Below are 26411 nucleotides of genomic sequence, written 5' to 3' on the forward strand. Positions count from 1 at the left end.
CGGAGGTAGTGCTAGGGGTAGAGTGGGTGGGAAGTTGTTGAAGTACCACTGAAATATTTGTAATCGTTAAACAGTATTTCTGCTAAGTAAACAAAAACTACCTTGGCAAGTAGATCCAACTAACTACAGCTTTCAAAAAATTCCTCCACCAAAGTCAATCTGACCAAATAGGCCTTAAATAAATCCAGCTACAGGCAAGAAAGTCCCACATAGACATTAATGTCAGGCCTACTTTATAAGGAAAGAAAGAGGACAATAGTTAACCACAGAGAGCAAAAAGAACAAAGGTAAAATAGCTGAAGGTCTAGGTGAAGTAGGTAAAGTAATGTAGTCGCTGGGTCCTCCAGCACTCCAGGCCTACAGCAGCTAGATAGACAAAGCCACTTTAACTATACGCTTCCTAGAAAGGATCATGGGCAGGAAACCTGTCCAGCAGATAAAATGATATGATTTTTTTGATCACGTTCATTGAGCAGAATTCTAAATCACTGTGCCCACAATTTCCAGAAAGCTTCTGAGCTATTCCCATGGACCTTGTTTATAACATATTTGTAGCCTCGTTTTTAAAACATAACTAAATATTTATTGACAGAACTTTTTCCCACTGTGGCCATAGACAGGGATTAATTAAGGTCAGAGGCAGCGAAAGACTTCAATTTAAAATATAAGCAGTGCTGTTTCTTATTGCTTACTTTATGTTAGTTAATTTTTGAGACATTCAACAGATAATTAGGGAGTAGAATTGGCTTTTTTTTTGCAGTTTATTAACGGGTTTGTGAAGAATTGATGCAAACAAAAACAATGTTGATCTTGTTTTACCCCAAAATATTGGAAAAGGTTCTAGAGTTTTTGTGTAATTTCATCCCAGTATAAAGATGCTACCCCTTAAAGAAGTGTTTGAACTTGCAACAAAAGTAGGAGCTTTGCACATCTCACAGAACAATGGATTTTATGGAAACAACTGCAAACCAAACATTAATTTGAGAAGCAGCAAAGAGATTTCCTATGACTCTGGAGGAGTTGCAGTGATCTATACCTCAGGTGGGAGGTTCTGTTAACACAATTATTATGAATAAACTCCATCTTTTATGCAAGAAGTTAAAAAAAATAAGAAGGTAGTCGTCCTGTTTGCAGTTTGCCTTAAGTTTGTAGACGACACAGGAAAACAAAAATGGAACAACTTACTATCATTTACCTTTACATTGAAAACACCAGTAGTTTTATAGAGACTTAAACTGATCAAACAGTTATGAGATTTGTATCTGTAAAATACTTTTTCTTCGTCTTTTCACCTCAAATCTCTGGTTGTTTTAAAAATAATATCAAAAGTGTTGATGCGGTATGCACATTCTTTTGTACGGGACTGAAATGCATATAAAACTTTTGAGATTTTAAGCCTCCTCCAGAGGAAATCCATCTCAATCGCAGTCCAAAATGTCAAAGTCATGGTGGCACAAGATGGAGCTGTGCTACAAGCTTAAATGTCACGTTGTACCGCAGCCCTCCTAGTGTGGCAAATTGAGCACAATACTGCATCTCTAAACAAGATGAATGAAGTTTTCAGGCTGTTTCACAACCCGTCTGCTTAAACTAGATAGAAAATACAGCACAGCTCTAAATCTTACACCTGCCCTCTTATCTAAGTGTTGCTGGAGCTGTTTTCTCTTCATCTTGTTGTTGCTTCGGTCTCTGCAGGGGGATCTTTTACCAGGGCTACCTTTGCTCCAAGTGTGGGCTAGGCGCACATAAAGAATGCCTCGGACGCTTTGGCACCTGTGGAAAAACAGGTAAGTCTGCTCACATCCCTTCTTACTGGACAAGACGTTTCTGAAGAGGCCTTAAATTAAATTTTATCACCTAAAGTGCGCTTTTATTGCAGAGCATGAGGGCGATAATACTTGCCTCGTAAAACTGTGTTGTAAAGATAAAAAAGGGGGTTGTTCTAACAAGATAAGATCCTGAAGCATGACCTTCTTTTCTTATAATGAAGGTCATCCAAACATTGGATCTGTATTTGGCATGCAACATACATATATTTATGCTGTAGCTTCGCTGCCTCCACTGCTTTTTTTTTCCTTTTAAAGGAAATGTCACCATGTGTCAATGCATATCTCTCAATGCATAACAGTACTTTTACAAAGGAGTTTTTCTGAAACTTTTTATTGTGTCCCTGCGTATCTGTCATTCAGCGCTGTCTGCAGGCACAATGACAGCTTTGAGAGTGGAGGAGGAGGAAAAGCCTCAGACTAAAAACGAAAAAAGAAAACAGGCCTACAGAAACCAGCTTAGCATGTCCGTCCAGTGTGTTTATGTGAAGCAGCAAGCCTGTGAGAGAGAGAGCGTGAAGAGCGGAGAAAACCAAAACTTTATTTTTCTTTTGAGCCCCTTTAAGAGAACGATTGTGATTTTAAAACGAGATGCTTTTGACACTTGGGCTGAAATCTCACCGCCAGCGTACAAGCAATATAGCTCATCGCACTTTTATCACCACATGTTTGCATTCCCCATGGCAAGCTGCCAGCTCCTGTTTGACGCCGCATTCGTTACGGCACTATCAGGTTTCAGAGGCAATAATGCCACCGCCAAGCCCACCTGGGCACCGCGTTTGCCAGAGGAGATTGGGGCGACGCCTGCAGTTGGAGGGTGCCGAGATGTAATGGCTCAGATGCTTGTTTGAATTTGCCCTCTCATTACTCCAAATGTACTTTTGGGGGGGCAGGCGGTTGCAGATGAAAAATCTGATCTGGTGTAAGCATTTTAGTAGGTTTAAAACTCTTGGTGTATCTGCAATTCCTCATAAAAGTATTTAAACTCCTTAAACTTTCAACAATGACTCAAATACCCCTACACAACATCAAGCACCCAAAGTCACCCAATTGGTAAGTCCTATTCCACCTTTGACTAGGTTAATCTCAGTAATAATCAAGCTCTCCTGTGAAGGCCTCATATGTTAGAAAATAGTTCAACCTTTGCATAAATCACACAAAACTTGTTTGATCTATGATCTAAAACACCGTAGAAACCACTAGTTCTATTTTTTTTTAGGTTTGCATTAAAACGGGACACAGCAAACATGAAAGAAAAATATCCTGGTCAGACAAGATCAAAATGTAACTCATTATCCCACGTACAATCCGCTTTGTGTGGAGGCAAACACAGAGAACAAAGCATTTCCATACATTAGAGTGGCCCAGTCAAAGTACACATCAATGTTTGATTTAAGATCTGTGGCAAATGTTAAAAACTGCTTACAGATGCTTTTATCTTGTTTGTCTGTCACATAAAAAAACAAATAATATTCACCTAAGTAATGAGGCTATAACATGAAAAAAAAAATGTAAAGAACTCCAAGGGGTATGCATGCATTTACAAAGCAATTTATCTACCTTGTCGTAAAATTGCTCAGCTCTTGCTCTATTTGTTGCCTTGTGCTGTTTGCCCTCCAGATTATTTCATTATAAACGTCATAAGATGAGCAAAACAGATACTTAGACAAGCATGGATAGCTACATATTTAATGAAAGCATAATAAAGAGCGGACAGCGGGGCATCACTTCATGCAGAAATAGACAATGAGCATCGAATTAAAAGCTTGCGTGCTTGTTTGTTTGTTTGTGTGTGACTGAACGATAAGGTTTGTTTACCTGCGTTTATCTCGCTTATTATCTCCAGCACTGCTTGTCTGCTCAGCAGGTCAAAGGTTCAGCTTAGGGAACAATAGGCCTGCTGAGGGAGGCGTGGGTGCATGCTGGTACTAAAAGTAGCGCACAGATTTGTGGCAGTCTGCCAACTGGCGTGTGTCTGCTGCATAGGTATGTGTGTGTGTTTACGTAATTGTTCTGTCTGCTCAGGTGTGTTTCTGTATGTGTGTGTGTGCCTAGCAGTTGTGTGTGTCTTGGGAGGAGGGGGAGGAAGGTTGTAATCCGTCCCTAAGGGAGCCAATGAAAGAAAGCGCTGGAGCAAAAACCGCAGGTCCGCTCCCCGCACCTCTCTCCGCATCCCCCGCCTTGTTACCTCCTCTATCCCGGCTGTCAGGTAGTGGCAGCGCAGCAAAACAAAGCGAAGCGTGGTCAGACGCGAGCGTCCGCCTTTTCCACTAATGAGGGAGTGTTGCCTTGTACCGATGAGTGTGTGCAAGTGTTTGCGTGCACCCACTAACCCGTCATTCACCATGCCTGTTCTCAAACTTCTTTCAGATCCCGGCTCCGTCAGAACTCAGGTGAGCTCGGTGTGTGTGTGTGTGTGTTGGTGCCGATGTGTGTCTGTGTGTTTCTGCAAAGCTTTGCTGCACTTTGAAGGCTGCTCTCCTCTGCAGCTATTTGCCAAGGAGACTCCAATTGACTTCAGTTACTGCAGCAATAACTGATGCCAGAAAATTGAGTGTTTTCAGTAGATTTAACCTGACTCGCTGCTTGCGAAACTGCTGTATGTTTTTACTTTACAATGGTTTCAACTTGCTCTGTGCTGCAAATAAGACTCAGCTTTCCTGCTGTCAGCTTCTGCACTAATGAGAGGTGTTTGATTCTCACTTTAACTGCTATGAAACTGGAAAGACTGTGCACACAAGAAGCATGCAAAAAGTGTGAACTTTATTGATGTTGGTAGGGTAAATAAAGATGCTTTGCTCTCTGCAACTCTTTTCTGCAGCCGTTCACATTGCAGAATTGCTACATTGGCCTCTGGGTAAGAGCAGGCCGGCTTTAAATGTTCATAACGTATTCAACATATAAACCCAGCTTAAAACTCTGCTTGATCCAAGTTAGATGAATTAAATATTTGTTCTACTATTGTGTTTTATATGTTTGCAATCAGAATAAGCCATCTTTGTTCTTAGCATGTTTTTGTTTTTTCTGTTTTCACAGGGCAGACATCGAGATCCAGGTGAGCAAATTAAAACGACTTATCCTCCAATTGTGCACTGTACATTCCCTCCCTTACTGGTTATATTTAGAAGTACAGATTGTTCCCTATAAGACAAATGATCAGATATCAGCATGCATCAACTCTCATTAGTAGACAATGTAATAAACATGTTATCAGTAGCTGGGAATATGATACTTTTTTTATTTGATTGAAATAATTAAAAGAACCCGAATTACTACTTAAGAAAAGTTCTTTCAAATAAGCCAAGTTTAACAGCTACAGAGAAATTCGTGACTGATCTAAAACACAAAAATACATAAATATCATTTTCTTTTCAATCAGTACACCAAGCTAACCGCTACTGATTTGCATGACAAAAACACTCTTTAGTGTAGAGGCTGTTACAAAATAAAAAGGTGATAACAAACAGACCCATTTCTAGTTGCAGTAAGTTGTAATTCACATGTTATTTTATCAGTTTATTAAAGCTGCAAGAGAGAGCATGACTTTGAACAGATAACAAGAAGGTTTAATATAGTTCAACAAAGTTGCTCTGTTTTATTAAAATGCCTTTGGACAGCCTGTCAAAAAATTAAGTGTTAAGGTTTAGATCTAAATAATCGACTTTGCTTTTTATTGGATGCTTGCCCTGCTAATTACACTCTATACTATATGGTGCTGAACACAGTTTAACAGTTTAAAGCTTCAAAACATCTTTCTCTTCGAAAATGACTCCTCTCCAGGAGTGGTACATCGCCTCTGCTTTCATTTTTAAAGGGTTGCTAACAAATCACTACAAGAAAGCCTTACATATCTGTATATTAATTTATTTCCTCAATTATATTTCTGTCCAGAAAATTAGATATTGCATATCGCAGCTTTATAAAAAACAGAGAATAATAACATGCTTAGTGCATCTTTTCAAAAAGTTAAAAGTCAATGTTAAGAAATGCTACTTTAGATACTCAAAATTAATAAAATAGTTCAGTTTAGAAAAGAGAAAAAATATCTCAATAAGATCAAATGCAGCGATCCTAACGTTTTTACTGTCTAGTGTCTCATAAGACCTCTAACCACCCCTGCTGCTAGAGATGACCTGGTTCATAGTGGAAAGCAAATCTGTCAGTGTCTTGCTAACATGTAGAATGGATCACATTTTTTAACTGTTCACTTTTAGGTCCCACTCTAGTTTTCATGAATCTCTCTGCTTAAAAAACATTACTAACATGTGTGCATGGTGTGTGTGTGTGTGTGTGTGTGTGTGTGTGTGTGTGGCGGCTTCCACTCAAGGCTTTTAATCGCTTATAAACCGGTCTTGGGCACTCATTTTTTCCACTCCTCCATCCATTATGCTGCAGAAAATGATATCTGACTGAAGATGCATTAAAATCAATAGGCATTTGATTGCCCCTGCACCTCTGTGTTTTATGATATTCCGCCGCTTCTATCTTTGTCTATTTGGAAGGTGCACTAACATGTGGCTCGTCCTTGTGTGGATGGGAATGTAATTCATGCCCCCAAGACTCGATTTTCCACGGCCCTGTGTCTTTAGAAGTCCTATTCAGGCAGGATGGCACATGTCAGGCTGCCAGCCTCAGAGCCTTAGCTCTTGAACAGATGCTGAAAGAGAAGCAAAGCAGATATAGCTGTATTAGCTCACAGTACAATGCTGTTGACTTCTCCTTTATTTGCTTTCAGTTTTATGTTTTTCATCATCGCCTCGCTTGTTTTGTTTTTGTGTATTCTTTCTTTTTATGTATTTTGTCAGTGCCAAATTCTGTCTCTCCACCATATTAAGACAGAATTCATTGCATCGGGTATACGAGATATGCGGCTGGGATTTGCGTGTTCGGGATGAGTGGGAGTTCTGTAATGGCAAATTGTAGCTGTTTGGCTACATATTTAAATTAAGACATTGCTTAAAATGAAATGGAGAGGACTGATGTTATTCCAGGTAAAGAAAATATGCTTAAGTGTTTAAAATCTTTGAAACTAAAGTATGAGGAAATGCATTTCTGGTCACCTGTTTTTATCAAGTAAAATAAACAACAAAATAAATAAAATCTATTAAAGTGAAAATGAGTAATTCTTAGAGCTTCTGTCAGATGACACTGCAATGACTCAGTAGTGAACCAGAAAGCAGAGCTCACTACTGCTCATATTTTATCTGACAGCTGGACGGCCAGTCATGCACTATGGTAACCCGTTTCATATCACAACCAGCCGACTTTTAACGCCAGCAGATGTTTATGTACCTTTTCTGTGTTTTTTACCCTTATTTATATATATCCTGGAAACAATAAAGAGTTTAACATATCCTAATAATTCTGCCACAATACTTTACATGAGCTTGTTTTAAATAGCACAGTATAATGGACAAAAAGACAATAAAAAACAGGTTGCCTGTTGCAAAGGGAGAGGCAGAAAGATTTGATAATGACTCTATTCAAGTACTATTACTGGTATGGATGATGTTACTATTTGGAAACAATAACAAATTATAATAAATGAATGCAGAAATTATAATAATCTTATTCTATATTGCTGGTATCTGATTCATATAACATATATATGGAGTTGTAGCCAAATAATAACAAACAATATAGAAAATAGCAAAATTATTGGTTAATTCAAATTTGTTTTTATTTTTTTAGTATGCCGTATTTGTAATCTCATTTTTTCTTTTAAAAGGGATTCTGTATTAAACTTTTAAAAGTGATTATGTATTGAGCATAGGTTTGATGAATGTTATACTGAGAACAAACACATAGTCTCCGCCCACTGACGGTGCTAATGTGAGTCACTGACCTTTCCATTGGTCCATTGTTTCAACCATTGTCACTTGACCTTATAATTATGTTAACTAAAGATGTCAAGATCTAATTTGCTTTGGTCACATGTTTCTAGGTGTAGACGGCTCAATTTTTTGACTTATAATTGCCTTTATTAATCTTATGCCAAGATTCTGTCACCTCGGCATGCATAATGCTTGAACAGTCTTTTAAAAAAATGGGGCCCTATTGTTATTTAACTGATAATTATTTGACCTGTTTGAGGTTTATGACGTCCATTAAACTTCTGGCACCAGCTTGTCAGGCGATTAGTTGACAAACAAACATGATAGAGCTGATTTCTTGAGGCTTAAACCCATTTAATATGGGTTCTCCATATGCTGGTATGTGTGGAAAAATCAGGAACAATCCAACAGCAGCTTTAGCATGAAAAACATCCATTCAAAGACACACATAGCTATCTTTTTTCTCTCAAAAACCTTTTCAGCTATAAATTCAAATGATCCTAAATGGTCTCTTAAGTATCGTTTAAATGTCATAATTCAAAGAGCCAATTTTCTTCCCTAATCCTGCTCCCATCTACATTGATCAAACTTTTTCAATGAGATCCCATTTACTCTGCTTCTCCTCCTAAATGACAGTCCCTCCCAGTGACTAATTCTGGTCTTTTCACAGGACTGCCCAAGATGATGGTGATCAGGAACTACTTTGGCGTGCCGAGTCCTGCTTCTGGCCTGGCACTCACTATCAAGCACGGAGACACCATCGAATTATTATGCGCCGACCCACACAGCCCCTGGTGGCAGGTCAGATGTTCAGCTTACTTCTCGATCGCTCGTTTTAAAAGGCTGATATATTTATTTATACCCTTTAAAAAACTCATTTACACCACAGAACCTTCATTCCTACATAGCTGGAAACAAATTGGCTATTACGCAGTGTGTACGAGTGTTGAAAACATGAATTTAATTGTCAGTATTTTACATTATATAACCAAGCTGTAAAGGCATGTTTGTGTGGACTGGAATAAAATGTAAGATGAATTCTCTAAATGAAACCCCTAACTTCCTCTCGCTGACGAGACTCGGTGCATTTTGACACTTTTTGCTAACAAGCTGCAAAATAACAATGACATTCAAAGGCACAGTTGTTGCCCCAGCAGACAATTAAACACACCACAGGGCTCTTCTCGGCATGAAGTGGGATTCCCAGACGCTAGAAAGGTTTGTTTATTGCACACATTTACAGTTGCGGGAAGAAAAACTAAAATGGCGAATATAAGCCCCTTCCTAGGAATTGTCTAGCAGCCGCTGGTCCATGAACAGGTGCGAGTGAGGCTGGAAATGTTGCTTTTTTACATGGGTTAGGATTGCATCATATTGTGAATTCTAGACAAAACTCAATATATTTAGCAAAACATGACTTTGTTTGTTGACTGTAATTTTATTTCATTCAGCAGCAATTATCAGTTTATTTTGACAGTCCTGCTGACTGAAATCCTTCTCAGACTTCCAGCCAGCATGCAGGAGATAGCAGCGTTTCACGCAGGGCTGATAAGATGTCCTGAGGTTGCACAAATGGAAAAGGAGAGCTAACAAATAGGCTTGGCTGGCAGTGTGCCTTTCAGAGCATGCATGTTACTGCAATGCAAAAAAAAAAAAAAATGCTCCTGGAGAACATAATATAAGCTGCCTTGGGCACACTATTTTAACCTAAATATGTTTTTATTCAGTTGGGGAACGGGGTCTGAAACCAGCTAACTGTCACCAGGCAGCTGATATATACGACCTGCTGCTCCAGCTGCCAGCATGCTTATCGCTTTAAAGTAAATGAGAAATACAATAAAACTCCATTTCTTATTCAAAGAAGCCTGATGTTTTCAAAATGAATACAAGCAAAGGACAAAGATCACACACTTGTGTCTAAAAGGACAGAATAAAAGGCATTAACATTCCTGAACCACTGACAGGAATTCACCTCTACGTGTTGGTTTTATTCATTAGCGTGCATGAACAGCTTCAGGTCAGAGGTCCAGTACTGATCTTTGCAGGTGCAAGGATTGTTTGGAAATAAAGACCGAAGCAGGACATTCTATTTAAATCTATTTAGTAAAGAGAGATAGTTTTATATTCATATATTTCGAAGCTATACAGTATGTCTGTGCCTTTATATATAAAATGTTGACTGTTTTGATGAAAGAAAAGCCTCTATGAATTCAGTCATATTTATCCATTACTGCCTTTCTTCCAAAAATAATTAAAAAGGCTATTTTTGACTGAATTAAACTTCTGACAAGGCCTGTAATTTGCTGTAGGTGTAAATATTTTTCAGGTAACAGAGGAAAATAAAACATAGTGTCCATGTCTGTCAGAGGGAGCTGGTTTCTATATATAACTTGTTTCTACAAGGTCCTTCCCTCTACATTGTGCATAAATCATGGTGCTGAACTTCTACTGTCATCACCAAGGGACAACTTGTCCTCCTCTGCTCTTCCTGCCAGCTACCTGCTGCTGTATATTAGCGCTGCGGCCCAATTGTTCTGGAACTGTGGAGAAACTCCAGAGCCAGATCTATGTAACACAATTATCTCTGTGTGGTTTCAGGGCCGGAACCTGTCGACGAAAGAGACTGGCTTCTTTCCAAGTGATGCCGTGCGGCCGTGTCCGTGTGTAAGCAGCTTTTATTTCCAGCTCTGCCAGCAGGACCACATTTTAGCGCACAATTTAGTTACCCATTTTTTTTATTCAATTATAACACCCCTCATGTTTATTCCGACTAAAATCACACTTGGTTGTACTCCAAGTTATGAACATTGTTTCTCAGGATTTTAAATGAGGTTTTTCCTTTAGGTTAATGTGAAACCTAGAACTACTAGGAGAAACAAAGAGCTTTCTCAGCTCCACAAAGATGATTGCAGCTGCTTATAATTGGAGTGATGAATTTGTTAACAGATGTTCCATTGTGGAGGGATTGCTTTACAAAGGGAAAATATTGAAAAGAACTTCCATCATGGGCAGGTCTAACTCAAATAGTGTTTATTATGAGGGCAGACTCGCAAGATGCCAGAGAGAGTCTCCATAAACCCCTTAAATGCCATCATGGGGCCTACACCAGACTCTTGCTACTGTTGTTATGGCAGTGCATGCCTTTATAACCACAAACTAGTTCAGCTTTTGTAGAAGATATTTCTTTAACAAGCAAAGTCTAGTTAATTATTGAACAGTAGCAACAATTAAATCAATTTCTTTTCCCAAAGATAAAAAAAAGTAAGATTAGATATTAGTATGTCTTCATTTCTTCAAAAACAAGAGAATATATATGAAATGGGTTTTATACATATAACTTCTAAGACACCATTTTATCGGATTTAAAGTTTTTCCTTCATTTTTATGGCTGCTTTGTTTATGCCACAAATAGACAGTTACCTAGACTGCTTCAGAAATACGTAATTCACTCCAGATGCTAAAGTCGTATTGCCGTATCTGTAGGAGCACTAAGCGGTTTTACTTGTGTAACATCCTAATATGAACTTTAAAACAGACCAGCAGATTTGGCGTATCATTTTATGGGACCAGAATGACGCGCGTCCTTTGACTGCCTCAGGTAAATAACAGACTCATGCATTGATTTTTTTTCTTCCTCCCTGCAGGTGCCAAAGCCCGTTGATTACTCCTCACAGCTGTGGTGAGTTCAGATTGTTTCTATCCTTTGGAGTCATTAGAGAAATGAAGCAGTCTCTATTCATACCTAATGGTCTTGAACATTGAATTTGGACTTATTTTAGCTTATGGACTTATTTTATTTTACTTTCATTTTGCTGTTTTACCTCATTTTGTTTGCAGATACAATATGCAATACCTTGCTGAAGTTGGTTACTTTTGACTTTATGTCAGATTACAGCAACTAACCTTAAAGATATAGTGAAGGGTTTTTGGGAATTTTTGAAAAGACCCGCCCTCTTTACTTAAAAAAGAAACTCACATGCAAAACCCTACACCCGCTCCTGAGAGGGAACCACAGTTAAACAATTGTGAGCACATGCAAAAGCCAATTTCTCCTCATGCGTACTCTGTTGTTGCTGTTTGTAGCACTCATACAAGCTTACATTTCAAAAGAAGATTTGCTATTGTTCCACTATGTCAGACTCACCATCGGTAAATGAAAATGAAGACGAGGACCGCCTTACGCAAACATATTCCAGAATGACTGAGTATTAGGAGGACCACTTATTCTGATGGTCCACTCAGAAAAACAGCATCTTCCACTATACCTTTGACATGTTTTAAAATATTTTTTTCAATAACATACCATTTTTTTATCTGTTAAATTAAAATATAAAAAGTGTGGCATGCATTACTATTTACTTCCATTCTTTATTTTACCCTGATGCCCCTAAACAAAATCCGGCAGTTTGCTTCAGAAACAGCATAGACCAGTCAGTATGTAGGCTCTAGTGACGTGTAAAGAAAGCACCATTACCTTCTACAGTACAATTCAACAAGACCTTGCTGTCCAGCTAAACTGACAAGTAAACATTGATCAGAGAAACAGCCAAGAGGACCCCTAGAATCTCTGTAGAAACTGCAGAGATCCACAGCTCATTTGGAGCAATCTGACAGCCTCTAGTTGTGTGCTTGAAAGGGCTGATCTGTACGCAAAAGTGGAAACAAGAAAGAGACTTTAGAATGAATTCTGTTTTCAGTTTGGCCAAACGCCATGTAGAGGACAGGAGAGACCACAAAGATGTGACTGAAGGTTCTCTAGTATTAAAATGGTCTAACACAATTATACTTGGCCTAAAACTTAGCACAGCGTCCTTTTTTCGATTAGTTGAAGTTACAGCATCATGATATGGAAAGGCTTTTCTTTAGCAGGGACTGACCCTTCTCCAAGTTGAGTCTTAAGGCTGGAGCTACAATGGTTTGCATCAAAGCACAATCATGTGTTAGAACGACCCAATCAAAGTCCAAACTGTAACAGAGAATATGTGGCTTGAATTGAGATCTGCTCTATGAACATAGACACACCCAATTCCCTCTGACTGAGCTATTTTTGCTTAAAAAGGAATTGTGCACAGCTGATGCTAACTATAAAGGGTCCTATCAAGGTCCAAACCCTCAAGGACCTACACTACGTGTTCCCAATGTTACCTTAGAAAAAGGTAAAGAATGTTATTTTTCTTTGCATGAATGACGGAATCTTCTTTCTTATTTACCGTCATAGGTTTGCTGGTCCGATGGAGAGATTTCAGGCTGAAGCAGAACTCATCAACAGGGTCAACAGCACCTATTTGGTCCGCCATCGCAGCAAGGAGTTCACAGAGTACGCCATCAGCATAAAGTAAGTCTTACACCATACATCAGGCTTTATTGTATTTAAAACTAATAGATTTCTGTGAGATGCCACTTTTTCTCATACATTGCTTTTCACTGGGTGAACTGGTACGCTGCAGATGTTGGGTTTAGTTTAGCCAAGCGTACAGCCAAGCTGTCTTTACACAGGCCGAGATTATTAGTGTCTCTTTTTCTTGTACTCACTGTTACATGGCGGTTTTCCTGTGTCTCCATGGATGTGTTGTTATTGGTTAGCCAAACCACAGTATTGACCAGATGTAGCTTCAGCCTCCACTACAGAACTTGACAGACTAATTTGTACCTTGTTGGGAAGGGCGATGTGCCCATCCCGAGGTGAAGACTATGGTTAACCACATTTGGACAGCGGCCTCTCCTGGGTTGAATGTAATCATTACCATTCAACATCAGAGCCACATAAACAGCTTTTGTTTTTTTGTTTTTTTATAAGAAGCACACTGATGTTCAAGTCTTAGCAGTCTTTATACTGTGCAAAACAAGTTTTCTTCTTTAAGTGCATTTTTATTTGTTCCTGGTTCTTAGGAATATCCCTGTTAAGCTGATTTTTACTATTTATTTTCATTTCGTACATCTGGTGAAGTTTTAATTACATATTTAGTCATATTTTTGAAGAGCTTATCAAAATTATTCTAACCAGCTTGTAAAATGTCATTAAAAAGATGCAACTGCCTTCTACTTCAATGCAAGTGGTGGTTAAATAAAGCACCTAAAATCAATTCAGTTTATTAATATAGCGCCAACTCCCAACACATGTCATTTTCAAGGTACTTTATACAGACAATTCAAGCAGATCGTACAGTTTCTATAAAGATGATTGCATCGAGTCATTGATTTGCAAGACATGCTCCTCCTGGATGAGTTTGTGGCGACAATGTCGCTTGCATTTTGTTATTAACTCTTAAGCAATCCCTCACACCAAGCGTGCATGTAGCGACAGTGGAGAGGAAAACTGCCTTTTAACTGGAGGAAAGCTCCAGCAGAACCAGGCTCAGTGTGAGCGCCCATTTGCCGAGGCCGACTGGGGCTCAAGGAGACAGAAGCAGACATACAGAAACAGAGATTAAAAAGGCAACTGTTAACCAGCTCTACAGGTGGTCCGACCCAGAAAAGAAACAGTCAGGAAGATGAGCTCCGGGCGAGTTCCCAGTCAGAGGATTAAAGAGAACACATTCAGTTAGTCACAGTCAGAGAAACAGGACTACACTGAAAAACAGACCAAGCTCCAACATAAACAAAGGTGTTGATGGCAGCAGCACAGCTGATATTTCACTCCAGGATGGAGCCACAGCCATAAAAGAACAGAGCAGATCATGAGAAAAAGCAGGGAAAGCATACATTTAGGAGTGGACTTAACAAATACTGCAGAATGGGAGAACAGTGATAGAATGAAGAAGAAGAATGAAAAGGGATCCCTATGTCCTCCAGCACCCTAAACATAAAGCAGCATTAATATAGAAATAACTCAGGTTAAACTCATTGTTTTGGATGAGGTGACAGAAAGGTAGAGCCAAACAAATCAAATACAAATGGAGACACAAAAGGCAGATCATGTGTATTTCTTTATAACATAAAAACCAAAATACACTTATATGTTTTAACATATACAATGTAAAGGTAAAATGGAGATAGGCTCCAGAACCACTCGCGACCCCACTTGGGATTAAGCGTGTCAGAAAATGGATGGATTGATGGATGTAAAGGTTAAATGTTACATTTTCATTATTTAGGAGCTGCTCTAACTCTACAGTTACATGTACCGTTTACCATATATGCTTTTTTATTTAAGTCACAATTATTCTGTACTTTGTATTGTCAGATAAAAGGAGGTTTATGTTTCTAACGTAATAGATTGTAACAAAGTTTAGGGATGTGAATTGTTCCCTTGTCACTGTTAAGCTTAAACCTTTTAAAGACTTAATACTGGAATAGTGTTTAATCTTGAAGCTCTTTTGTGGTGACATGTGTATAGATAGTTGTCTGTTGGATGTTGAGGAAACAGTAGTAATGCAGCAGCATGTTTGTGGTAGAACTTTAATGATATTTTTGCAGCTATCACATCACTTTTGTGCAGCCTTTTTAGTTGGGAAGAACTCAATCTTGTTTCTTTTGAGACCTCGTAAGAGTCGATGAGAGTCTCCACAAGATTTCAGCCTAATCCATGCCTCTGCACGATCAAAACCTCTGTGGAATATATCACATAGTACAGTCGATGGTGGCCCAGCTCTAATACTGTCCTCCTCAACTAAATCAGCTGGATTTGTCTGAACAAAAACGGTGAACAAAATCAGCATGGTGTGTTGCTTACAAAGCAACACTGTAAAAGACAGATGTCCTTTATATAAACTCTCGTCTATAAAATTTGACCCAACCCCCAATCAGCTATAATGTTAATGCAAACCCAAACACAAAACTCTGAAAAGCATTTTCACCCTCGCGTGCACCTTGGCTCCCCCACCACCATCATTCTCATGGTGTCACAAACCTCCAGGACCCCGTGCTTTAGAGGAATGGCCCGAGCTCCGTGCGAGGGCCAGAGGCCGGCCGCGGATCGATGGTGGTGATCAGAGAGGGAAATTACACTCATAACTTATTCAATGGCCCACAGGTACAACAACGACGTGAAGCACATAAAGATCCTGACCAAGGAGGGCTGCTACTACATTGCAGAGAACAAGAAATTTAGGAGCATAATTGTGAGTTTCCTTCCTTCCTGTTTCTGCTTTTTTTATTAATAACTTAACCATAATGTTCATGTAATGAAGTGTCAACAATGGAGTTTAATTTTAACCATGTGAACAAAGAAAGCTCTGGTTAAATATATGTATACTGACCTGCAAAACTTCTCAATCATCCAGTGTAATGCCAACACACTGTTTATGGTGGATGATTTTCTTACCTCAGATTTTCTACTAGATGCCATAAAAGTTCTTATTCCAACTGACTCCATTGTTGGTTTTAATGAGACTATGTTTGTCTTCTGTATAAAGGAGCTGATTGAGTACTACAAACACCACTCTTTGAGGGAAGGCTTTAAGAGCCTGGATACCACCCTGCAGTTCCCCTACCGGGAACCGGAGAACGCCGCCGTGCACCGCTTCAGCCGGCCAGGCAGCAACAGTGAGTACAAGTTTCAGTATGTAATCTCTAATACAACAGCTTTTTTATGGTATTGAAACCTCATTTTTTAAACCCTCAGATGTATAAATAACTTTTTTTTTTTTTTTTTTACATTTTAAATAGTCTTTTTATAGACAATGATACAGAATCAATAAAACCTGCAGTTTTTTTGAGAATATTTTTTCTACCAATGCATATGCTAAAGCAACTGAGGGAACAATTGCTGCTTTTTCTGTTGTAAAAAATCCCTAAAAGATAATTTTTTAAAAACAATTATTTTTTGCCTTTTCACAGTTGAGTGTAACTGGCCAGTTAACAGGTTAAAATGATATATTTAAAAAAAAAAGTGCTTTTATTATTTCCTGATTTTGCTTTAATTTGATCTTATTTTAAATCTACATCTACAATACAACCAGAATAAACAGGTATGTTTAGCTCCGTGTATCGTTTGTGATAAAATACCAACTACACCTTTAATCACCTTGTGCCAAAGCTTGGAGATTAAAAGGAAAAAGCATTAAGAAGAATCTAAAACATTTAACCAAGTGACAGGTTACCTGCAGATAGCGCTGTCTCTTGAACGCTGCTTTAATTCAGACGGGAACATCTTGGCTGCTTCTAAAGAGGTGCACAATGAGTCACTGTTACCAGCATTTCAGCCTCCTGTGATGTTAATGGGTTTTGACTCGCTGTCAGGCAGCGGTTGGAGAATTCCCTAAGCATGGTATTAGATTTGATAACACTCCCTGGCTGATTAGTGAAGATCAAATCAATTAGAGCTTCATGGAGGACAGATCATTTCAATGAATTAACATTCATAACTCGACTTGAAGTGTTAATATCTCATCCAAATGATGTCATTTGATATATGCAACTGTTTAAATCTATTATATTGTTTAGCTTAAGTTTGAAAGTAAGTCAAAACCTTTTAATGTTTTTGGCAGGAGCAAGTAAACCCCTTGATAGCTTCAAGCTTTCATGTAATTTAGTCTGATGTAGTTTATTTCTTTATAGCATTGAGAACGTTCAGAACATGAATGTTCATTTAAGACTAGGTGGTTTTCCTGGTTCTCCTACTGTATATATTTAGCTCCTTCTACTGTCAATCAGTTCTGACCAGTTTAACTTGCTTGTTAAAGACAAACATTCCCATTGGCTGATGCTGCCACCACCGTGTTTCAAAGTCGGATTTACAGTATGTGCATAGTGTTTTGCACTTTGGGAAGAAAATATTTTTGTCTCATCTGATAACACGTTTCACTGCATCCCGTAGTACCTTTCGGTAAACTTTAAACCGCCCTTTTCTTAGCCGTTATTCAATCTCGGCTTTTCCACTCTACATAAAGTCCAGGTTTGTGGATTACGTGAATAAACGCTGTCCCATCTAAGTCCTCTGGTCTTCTTGTCTGGTTGCTTCGGTCACATATGGATTCAATTTTGTTGTTTGGTCTGGTTTGTTGTCAAATTGTACTTTTTGCAAGTAGACCTTGTGTGTTTTTGAATTTCAGGGGTTGTCTCCTTCAAAAGCCGCACTTGTAGACCGATTACATTACAGCACTGTGGCAAAGGTTTTCATAATTCCCCAATTATCAGGGTACAGGCATTTCTTGCCCCACCCTCTCATGGCTAGTATCCTTAAAAAACTCGACAGTGATACATTTCCAAAGATGCATTGTCCAATTTTAGACACCGTCATTGGACTAAGTGTAGTCCAAATATCAGTCCATATATGTATCTCCATTAACCATTAATTTGCTCAAATAGTGAATGCAAAAATAAATTGACTAAATGGAAACACTACAATAAAAAAAAAAAAACACACCTGTATGAGGTTTTTTTTTGGCCCTATAGAAATTCTTATACTTTGCTAAACTTGAATGGAAACCCTTTTTTTGCATCATAAAAGTATCTACAGTACAACTGGACCTTACTTCCTTGTAGAAAGACAAAGAAGAAGAACAGAAGTAGTTAGAGGAGCTGTGGTTGGAGTATGGATCTATCTTATGTGTTCAATCACAATTGTAAAACACTGCAGTTTGGAATTTAACAGAATATCAAATCTGTAATGGAAACTCAGCTACTGTTACTTTAAGGACAGTTTGTTAACAAGCTGTTCTGGTTACAGTTGGTGACAGATAAGGTTAATATCATGACCAAAGGCTCTATCATCTAGAGTCCCATCACACATATCTGCTCTTTGATCTGACCAGACTCCTTTATATAAGGTAACAAAAAAAGATAAATGGGTTAATGTATGCCAACATAACAGCTGCTCCTGGAAGACTGCCGCTTGAACTCTTATAGAACAAATATGATAAAAACCAAATCTGTGGACATGAGATGCAGTTACACTAAATATGTTAATAAATGGGATCACATGTGTATCCTTTGTTTGGTTTTCCATTGGTAATGTAGAAAACAAATTGAGGCAAAACTCAAAAAACACTATTTTGTTTTTGTTTCAAAATTTTCCCACTTTCCTTGATGGGTTCTTGGCTGGTCCCCTTTAAAGCCGGCCATGCACTGTACAATTATTTTGCCCTTTTCGGGACAATTTTCCAGTCGTGCGAGAATTTTTCAATCGGGCCGACTTCAGCCTGATCATGCGTCGTATAGTGTACAGGAGGTAATCAGCAACTCACGACCACCTCCTGATCAGCAAATGTGTTTTTGAAATTCAGTCGGCCATCCTTTTCAGATAGCTCTGTGTGAATGTACTAACAAGGATTCTTCTTCTTCCTCTCAGACGAAAACACAGAAGCATGCGTATAAGCAGCCAGATTCCATTAGATAGTCGGGTTGCACAGTGTGAGAACATACATCATGAGCTGTGAACTTTTAAACCCTGCGGTTTCATCGTACAGTGTGAGCTGTAGCTGCGTGCAATGATTGAATAAATCGTACAGTGTACGCCAGGCTTAATTCCTTTTTAAAAATCAATCTTTGTACTAAAAAAATCTTTCTGTCATGATTTTTAGACATGAAGATCTTAAGAGAAGATCTTCCGGTCAGACTCTGAAATTCAGAAAGGGTGGAGTCAGACTAAAAAAATATGCAAGAGGGGGTCACTTTTTTTTTTTTTTTTAAGGGAATCTGACCAAAGCTGGTGCCAAGTTTTCCCATTTTTCATGTAGTTCCCTTCAAAACAGTGCTAAATCCTTCAAGCTGTTTGTTGTTTTGGTCTGTTGTATTATAGTTTTTAAATGTTGTAATCTAATAATCTGAATCAGTTCCCATGGTTCTGTATAAAGTTGTGGTTGTAAAGTTGATGAACCAAAGGATTTTTCCAGTCTTTACCCTCAGCGTTCCCGTCAGCATGAGTGAGGGTTGTTATGTTCTGTCTGACAGATGCTGAGCTGTTGATTTAAGGAGATGGATTTCCTTTCTTTCCACCTTCATAGGAATAAACTGTTTATTCTTTGGTGAACAAAACCCAGCAGCACCTCTGAATGACGCCATCACTCCAGATGCTTCAAACTGTACCCAAACATTGTAGATTATTTATTCATCCAGCCTCCGTAACCCTGCAACTCTTTCATTACTGTTGCTAACCTGAATTCCCTGAGATTCACCCTTTTATTTGTCAATGATGAATGAAAGGAGACACCAGTTCTGATGTGAAAATTTGTCTGAACCTGAAGGCAACTCTTTAATGAGATCACGTTTGCAAGCAAAGACCTTCTTGGACTTTGATCTCAGGAAGGATTATAGACTAAACAAGTATATATATAATCAGAAATAATGATGATTTAGGCATGTTTTCCATATCGATAGATTTAACTTTATGTAACCAGGTGAGTGAACAACGGAGGGCAGCTTGCCTTATCAGAGCCTAATGTTTCCTTATTCACCTCGCACAGGCTGAAAAATGCCACCAGAGCATATGTGAGCTGGCCATCAGTGGGGAATGAAAACTCTGACATCACAATGAGTGGAAAATAAGGTTTCATCTAAAGCCTGCGCGCCGCTGTGCTCGCGGCCGATCGTGTCAGAAATGTGAACAGATTGCACGAGGCTGTTGGGTTTCAGTAGTCCAGGCTTGGCTTCAAAGTGCAAGTCTAGGCAGCTCTGGTCCAAATTTGTTTTGTTCTGCTGTAAGTCCCTCCATCTTACATGGCAGCCCGCTCCTGGAGTGCAGAATTCATTTCCTCTCTTCCACATTTAAATGACTTCTGTTTATTATCGCAGTCATTCCCTGAGCACTGCTGGAAAGCTCCTAATTAACACTTTCTCCTTCGGACAGCTTTCGGAGAGGGACAGCTGATTGATAACGCGATACCACCAGTGTTAACTGGGAACATAAACAAACATGGAGCCGTGGAGCTGTTTCAGCTCACAGTCTGAGTGGGGACTATTGGCTCCTGATTGGATTTTTACACTCTTCTTCAGTCTCTCACAAAATGATGCTCTAACTGTGTGTGTTTGGGCGGCATTGACGTGGGTGTGTGTGTGTGCTGAATCGCAGCAATCACACAAATCAGATTGTTCAAAAATAAAGCATGTGAAATTCAGCTGGCGTCTCGGCGGCTGTGCGATCCCTCTTCATATTGCTCGTTCCCTGAAACCATCAGGGCTTACTGAGCTGTCTCTAAGCGCCCTGATTAGAATTCATTTTAAAAACCACTAGAGCCCTGCTCTCCTTACAGCATATCAATAACTTGGACCAGTTTACTCGCCAATTGGATTGTTCAAAGCAGAACATTTTTCACAAAGTTGGAGCATTTATCTGCCGCTGTGGGAGTTTCGGTTTTACATGGCTAATACACACTGCTTTGGGTAGAGTTGATCTCAAACACAGAGACAAGTTTCCCAAATGGGATTATCTGCAGGTTAAATGCCTTAATAATTTGACGAAATGGTGGTTTTAAACCAAATTAAGCATTTTTTCCTTGGGGGAAAGCAAAAGAGTAACACAAAAATAGGGAATCATTTACCATATTAAGTGAGTCAAATATGCAGACCCTTGATCTAGATGATAAAACGGATCATATCTTGATTCAACAGAAGCTTAGAGTGACAAACCTTGATTTCTTAATAATTGTTCAAGTAAACTTTGCACTCTACGCTCTCCTCGGTCAGCGCATATTATGATAAGAAATTGATTTGGTTTTATGTTTAAAGTACAGGAGCATACAGAAGCAGTTCTACAGAGGAACTGGTCCATGTTAGCTCCTTTCTGGTAACGCTCATGGTTTATTGCATGCAAGGTTCTAAAAAGTAGTGAAGTGGCCTGTATGGAAAACATAAACAGCAAAAAATTAAGTCTAAATAATTAATTCTTTTAATAAGAGCATTTTCCTTCTACACCTGAGTAGACGGAAAATTAACGATTTATTAAGACAAATTTCCAAGAATAAATTAAAATAAGAAAAACACATCTATTGTCCTATTTCAAATGCATTATAACTAATTATCTTATCATAAAGTCAAAAACACTCATTCCTTTGCAGATCATATTAGGTAAATGTACTTATTTTGAGATATTCTTACTTATTCTTACTTATTGAGATCGCAGTGTAATAAAAAATCAATATCTTGTGATGATTTGCGCTGACAGAAGGGATGTTTTTGCAAGAGGTACTTTTGTCTTTACAATTTATCGTATCATTATATACTTACCCGTAGCTTTAAGCTCCAGCCATATTCAGATAGGATCACGGTTTGTTTCTGTTAGATCAGATATATACAACCTTGGCTTTGTGGCTCACGTTGTATAGCAAAAATATTCGCTCTTCAGCTGTTTTCTGTGTGTTTGCATTTACTATGTGCCCCCATGAGAAAACACTGTCCCCGACTTGTCCTCCCTAGTAAATGACATATATCTAATGTATTCTTCTTTTTTTCATTTATCAATCCAGATTTTAGGACCTAAAAATGTAAATATCTCCAAATGTATAATGTTAGTAATGTTCTGTTAAATCTTAAATGTGAACATTACCAGTAGTTTCTGTTGTTTGGCTCAGATCTAAAAACAGTTAATCACATTAGTCAATTATTTAAACCATCATCATCAATTAATTGATGATTATGTGGTGTCTAAAGACCCTAAACAGCAAAAATATTACAGAATAATTTACTTAAAAACTGTATTAACTATACAGACGTTTAGCCTTTGTGTCATTTTATTTTCCTGCCAGAACTCCTGTAGCATAGCTTTAGCTTCCCTTGGTTCAAATTATATGAATAATCTTCCAGAAAGCATACAGTTATTTAACAACGAACTGCAATAATAATAAAAGGATTAGTTGATTTGCAGAATAATTGATAATTGCAGTCATAGTATGGTTTGTTTATTTATTTATTTATTTATTTAGAAATGTTTTGATTGTTTGTAATTGGTAGGAAGAAATTAGCTCTAAGCCTGTTGTTACAAAACCACAAACCCCAGGAGGCAGCAGAACAATAAGGAATTCTGCTCATGACTACATGCTTTGTTTAAATTCTTGTTATAATACTCTCTGTATATTTATATAAAACTTTCTGAAGTTATTGTGTATTCGTAATTTAAGTCCTTAGCTAGATAAGCTATGTACTATAACAATTTTATTAATTGTTTACTTAGTTCTTAGCTAAGAAATTTCATAAAAGTATGAAATAAAATTGCTTTTAATTGATCTTTTAGGACCTTAACTCCAATCATAAATGCCTTGGAAGTCTAAAATCAAATGTACACAACCTACAGGAAATCCTGCTGTGAAAAAATTAAAAGATAGTTTTGAAAACATGAAAGTTTTTTATTTATTTTTTTACAAAGATATGTTTTTCCGTAAAAATTCAAAAAATATCCACTGGACTTGGTTTTCCAGTGGATATTTTTTGAATTTTTACGGAATGACTATGACCTGGATGACTGAGAACCTTCATCAGTACGAAAATGTGTTATATTTCAGTTAAAAGTATCAAGATTTTCTTATAATTTCAGTAAAGTCAGTCTGGTAAAAGAGGGCAGAGTTATATGTGAAATGTCTTGTTATTTCAGAAGCATTTATGGACCCTCAGATTGTCAGGATCTATACAGTAAATCAGTTATAAAAGCTGAACGCATTGCAGCAACAAAAGCTCTGCAGGGAACGGCCTTTAAACTTTATGTTCCCCCTGCAGTCTAAATGTTCTGGATCTGTGTATACGGGAGGTGAATTACCTGCACTTTGTTTCCCTCCATGCCTCACACTGAGCAGGATCGCTGCGTTTGGGCTCCAATGTAGAAAGCTATTTTCTGGTGTAACTTAAATAGTTTCTTACAGTTTGAAGATGTTATATACCAGATTAAAAAGTCCTGATAATTGGAGAAGCAAACATATCTTAAAAGAACATTAAAACCAATCCTTAAGACATGGATTTGAAAAAAAAAACAAAAAAACCCTGAGGTTTGAAAATTTATTTAGAAAAAAAACATGTTATTTTTCATTTTTTCTTCTTTGCTTCTGTTTCTCCCCCCCTGCATCTCTGCGACCCTTCCCTCCCACTGCCTGGCCCCGCCCTGCCATAGCTCCATTGCTCTGCGGCCTCTCTCTCGTAACTCCTGCCGGCTACAGCTTTATGCCTCCTTCCTCTGCTCCCTTCTGGTCAGGTACAGGTACAGCTTCACTCCGTCTCCCGTTCCTCTTAATGCTGAAGGCTACTTAGCATGCTGCCTGCAGCTCGGCGCCTTCACATCATTGCACGAATCTCAGCTTTTACACCTTTCATCTAGCCTCCCATTGCACCGTGTCGACTCTTACATAGTTATGTGTGCACACTGGCCATCCTATATGGAGAACATGTTCTGTGGTTTGGACGTCTGCATGCATAGGATGTGGGGTTTGGAAATCCATGTGTTTTTGTTTTTTTTTTGCACGTTATATTGCTGTTGGGAAAAGGAAATGGCATGTGAGGCTTTTTTTTTATATAGCTGTGTCTGATGTGTGTATGTGTGTGCCTCTGGGTCTGTCCGTCAAGGAAAGGGTGGAAGTGTACACAGAGCTCCTCTATATTAGATATTCTATCCCCACAGCCAGGTTCTAGAGGTCTGACATTCCATTTCAACCTGTCAGCCCAGGCCGAGCAGGCGGTCTGGACAGGAGGAAAGGCGGCAGGGCGGGCTGGAGCCCTGGTAACTAGCTCCACCTACTCCACATCTGTCTCTCCAGCTACTTTCTCCTCAACAGGAGACATTTAATCTCTTACCCACACGTACAGGTGTCAGGGCGCTCATGCTGGTCTACCTCTATTAAAAAGAAGATATTAAGTGTTCTGTAGAAAGTTTAATAATTTCTAACATCAGTTACTGCTCTGCATATTTTTTTAACTGTAAATGATCAAGAATAACGATCTACTGATCTCCTATAAACTTGGTTTCATCATGTAGCACCTTTCTCTTTTTTAAAAGGTGTGCAAAAAAACTTTCATCCTTTATGATCGTAATTTGATGTCGCTTTGAAAATGTAATTTTAAGCCTTGTAAAACAACACATGGAGGATAAATATTTATGGTTAAACATCAGGTACAACGCATTTTTTTAGAATGCTCTGGTACTGCAAAAAGCTCATGTTAAAGAAACAAGCCCACAGCATCACAGATCCTCCACCGCACTTTACAGTGGGCCAAAAGTGTTTTTTTAGATATTCTTATTTTGTTTTAATCCAAAGCGAACCAATTAAATTTAGAAAACCTAATGGTTACGTTTAATCCTGTGTGTAAATATGCATTTTTATTTTTTCGATTAGTTTTAGAATTAAAGGTGAGCAGCTCATCCCTTGCAGCCATGGACATTATAAACTTTTGTTTTTCCCCTTTGAAATAGTGTCTAAGAGCAGTAGTCCTCTCTGTCGTATTATATCTATTGCAAAACTATTATTCCTTTTTACTCCAAATATATTCAGATGGATTTTTCTAAATATTTGGATCAAGATTTGAGAAATATGACAACAGGGGTAGCAGGACCTGTTTCTGAAATCCCTTCATTTATTTACTTTAATTTCAAACTTTATATGTTAGGTTTGTCCTTGTCTCTGTCTGCATCAATAAGGCTGTCTGTATGTTTGTTCAGACCTGATGTGTAACTGTCCATGTTTTTTTCTAAATTGCATCTACAACTCATTGAAAAAAAAGGTTCTGATTTCAGCATTTTATTCCCCTTTAAAATCAATAAAGTATCTCTGATTTGAATTCCAATTTTTTTTTCCCCCTCTAGTGCTGACACCTAAAGTTATTGGTTTGGCCATAGCGCGCTACGACTTCAGCTCTCGAGACACCCGGGAGCTGTCGCTGCAGGAGGGAGACGTGGTGAAGATCTACACAAAGTCTGGAGCCAACGGCTGGTGGCGAGGCGAGGTCAACGGCCGGGTGAGTGTCCTTCCAGTAACGCTGAGTGGAAATCAGAGGAGAATGGAGTTAGTCGGCGGCAGCAGGTCAACTTCTTTTTCCTGCATTGATTTGAGAAAAGATGTGAATATTTAACTCTGCAAGGATCCTGGAAAACACTTCCTTTCAGTCTGCATGGCTCACTCCTCAGTGCAAAGTTACTTATGCTTAAATCCATAAATGCCAACAGGGCTCTGCAGCATAATAACACAGACATTACTGAGAGACCTCAGGTTCAGAATATAGAAAACCCTACAATATGTGCTGACTCCCACTGATGTGCTGCATTTCAGCCCGGCCAGTCTTGAAATAGGCATTTTTTTTATGTTTTATTCCTCTGCTCAGCCAAACGTAAGCGTTTATGGTGCTCCAGTGGAAAGCCCATGGCGAAGGGAATCTAAAGAGAGCTGTTTATCCTGTTAAAAAGCCTGGAAAAACAGCAGGTTTAACCTGCTGGAATAAACAGCTGGATCTCTCAACGAAGGAGCTTTTCTGTGGGATTAAACTAAACCAGCAATCAATAAAATTACAATCCGGTTTAATCAGAGTTACACTACTGTATTTCATCTGAGTGGATATTTTCTGTCTATGCTGGTAATCAGTTGCTCTTTTTATGCTATGAAATTAACTATAGGATACGGAAATATTTTAGTCGATCATATTTGAATATTTTGAAAGGTTGATGAAAATATTTCACATTTTAAACACATGTAGCGGATGTTTTTCAAATTAACCTAATCTTGCTGAAAGTAAAGTATTTATACAACATGATGTTTTTTTAAATGTCTTCTCATAACAGCCCTTATTTTATTGAGCTTTTATTGGATAGACTAACAAAAAGAAGACCATAGTTTGAATCGGAAGGTAAATTAAACATAATAAAAGGCGAAGTCTTTCATCTGATAAAACAAATATCCCACGTCTG

At 38.4% G+C, this 26411-nt stretch overlaps 1 protein-coding gene across 1 annotated transcript in view; it reads left to right on the forward strand.

Moving 5' to 3' along the window:
• The window catches only part of LOC107097675 (guanine nucleotide exchange factor VAV3-like), a 131338-nt gene that overhangs the window by 103003 nt on the left and 1924 nt on the right, over positions 1-26411 (forward strand). Inside the window, exons 17-27 of the mRNA XM_015394920.1 lie at positions 1696-1787; positions 4197-4219; positions 4863-4881; positions 8331-8461; positions 10259-10324; positions 11305-11339; positions 12879-12995; positions 15633-15720; positions 16015-16144; positions 23634-23714; positions 25317-25468. Of these exons, the coding sequence (XP_015250406.1) occupies positions 1696-1787; positions 4197-4219; positions 4863-4881; positions 8331-8461; positions 10259-10324; positions 11305-11339; positions 12879-12995; positions 15633-15720; positions 16015-16144; positions 23634-23714; positions 25317-25468 (934 nt within the window). The remainder of the gene's footprint in view (positions 1-1695; positions 1788-4196; positions 4220-4862; positions 4882-8330; positions 8462-10258; positions 10325-11304; positions 11340-12878; positions 12996-15632; positions 15721-16014; positions 16145-23633; positions 23715-25316; positions 25469-26411) is intronic.

This window comes from Cyprinodon variegatus, unplaced genomic scaffold (genome assembly GCF_000732505.1).
Source record: "Cyprinodon variegatus isolate N-32 unplaced genomic scaffold, C_variegatus-1.0 Scaffold714, whole genome shotgun sequence".
Taxonomy (NCBI): Eukaryota; Metazoa; Chordata; class Actinopteri; order Cyprinodontiformes; family Cyprinodontidae; genus Cyprinodon; species Cyprinodon variegatus.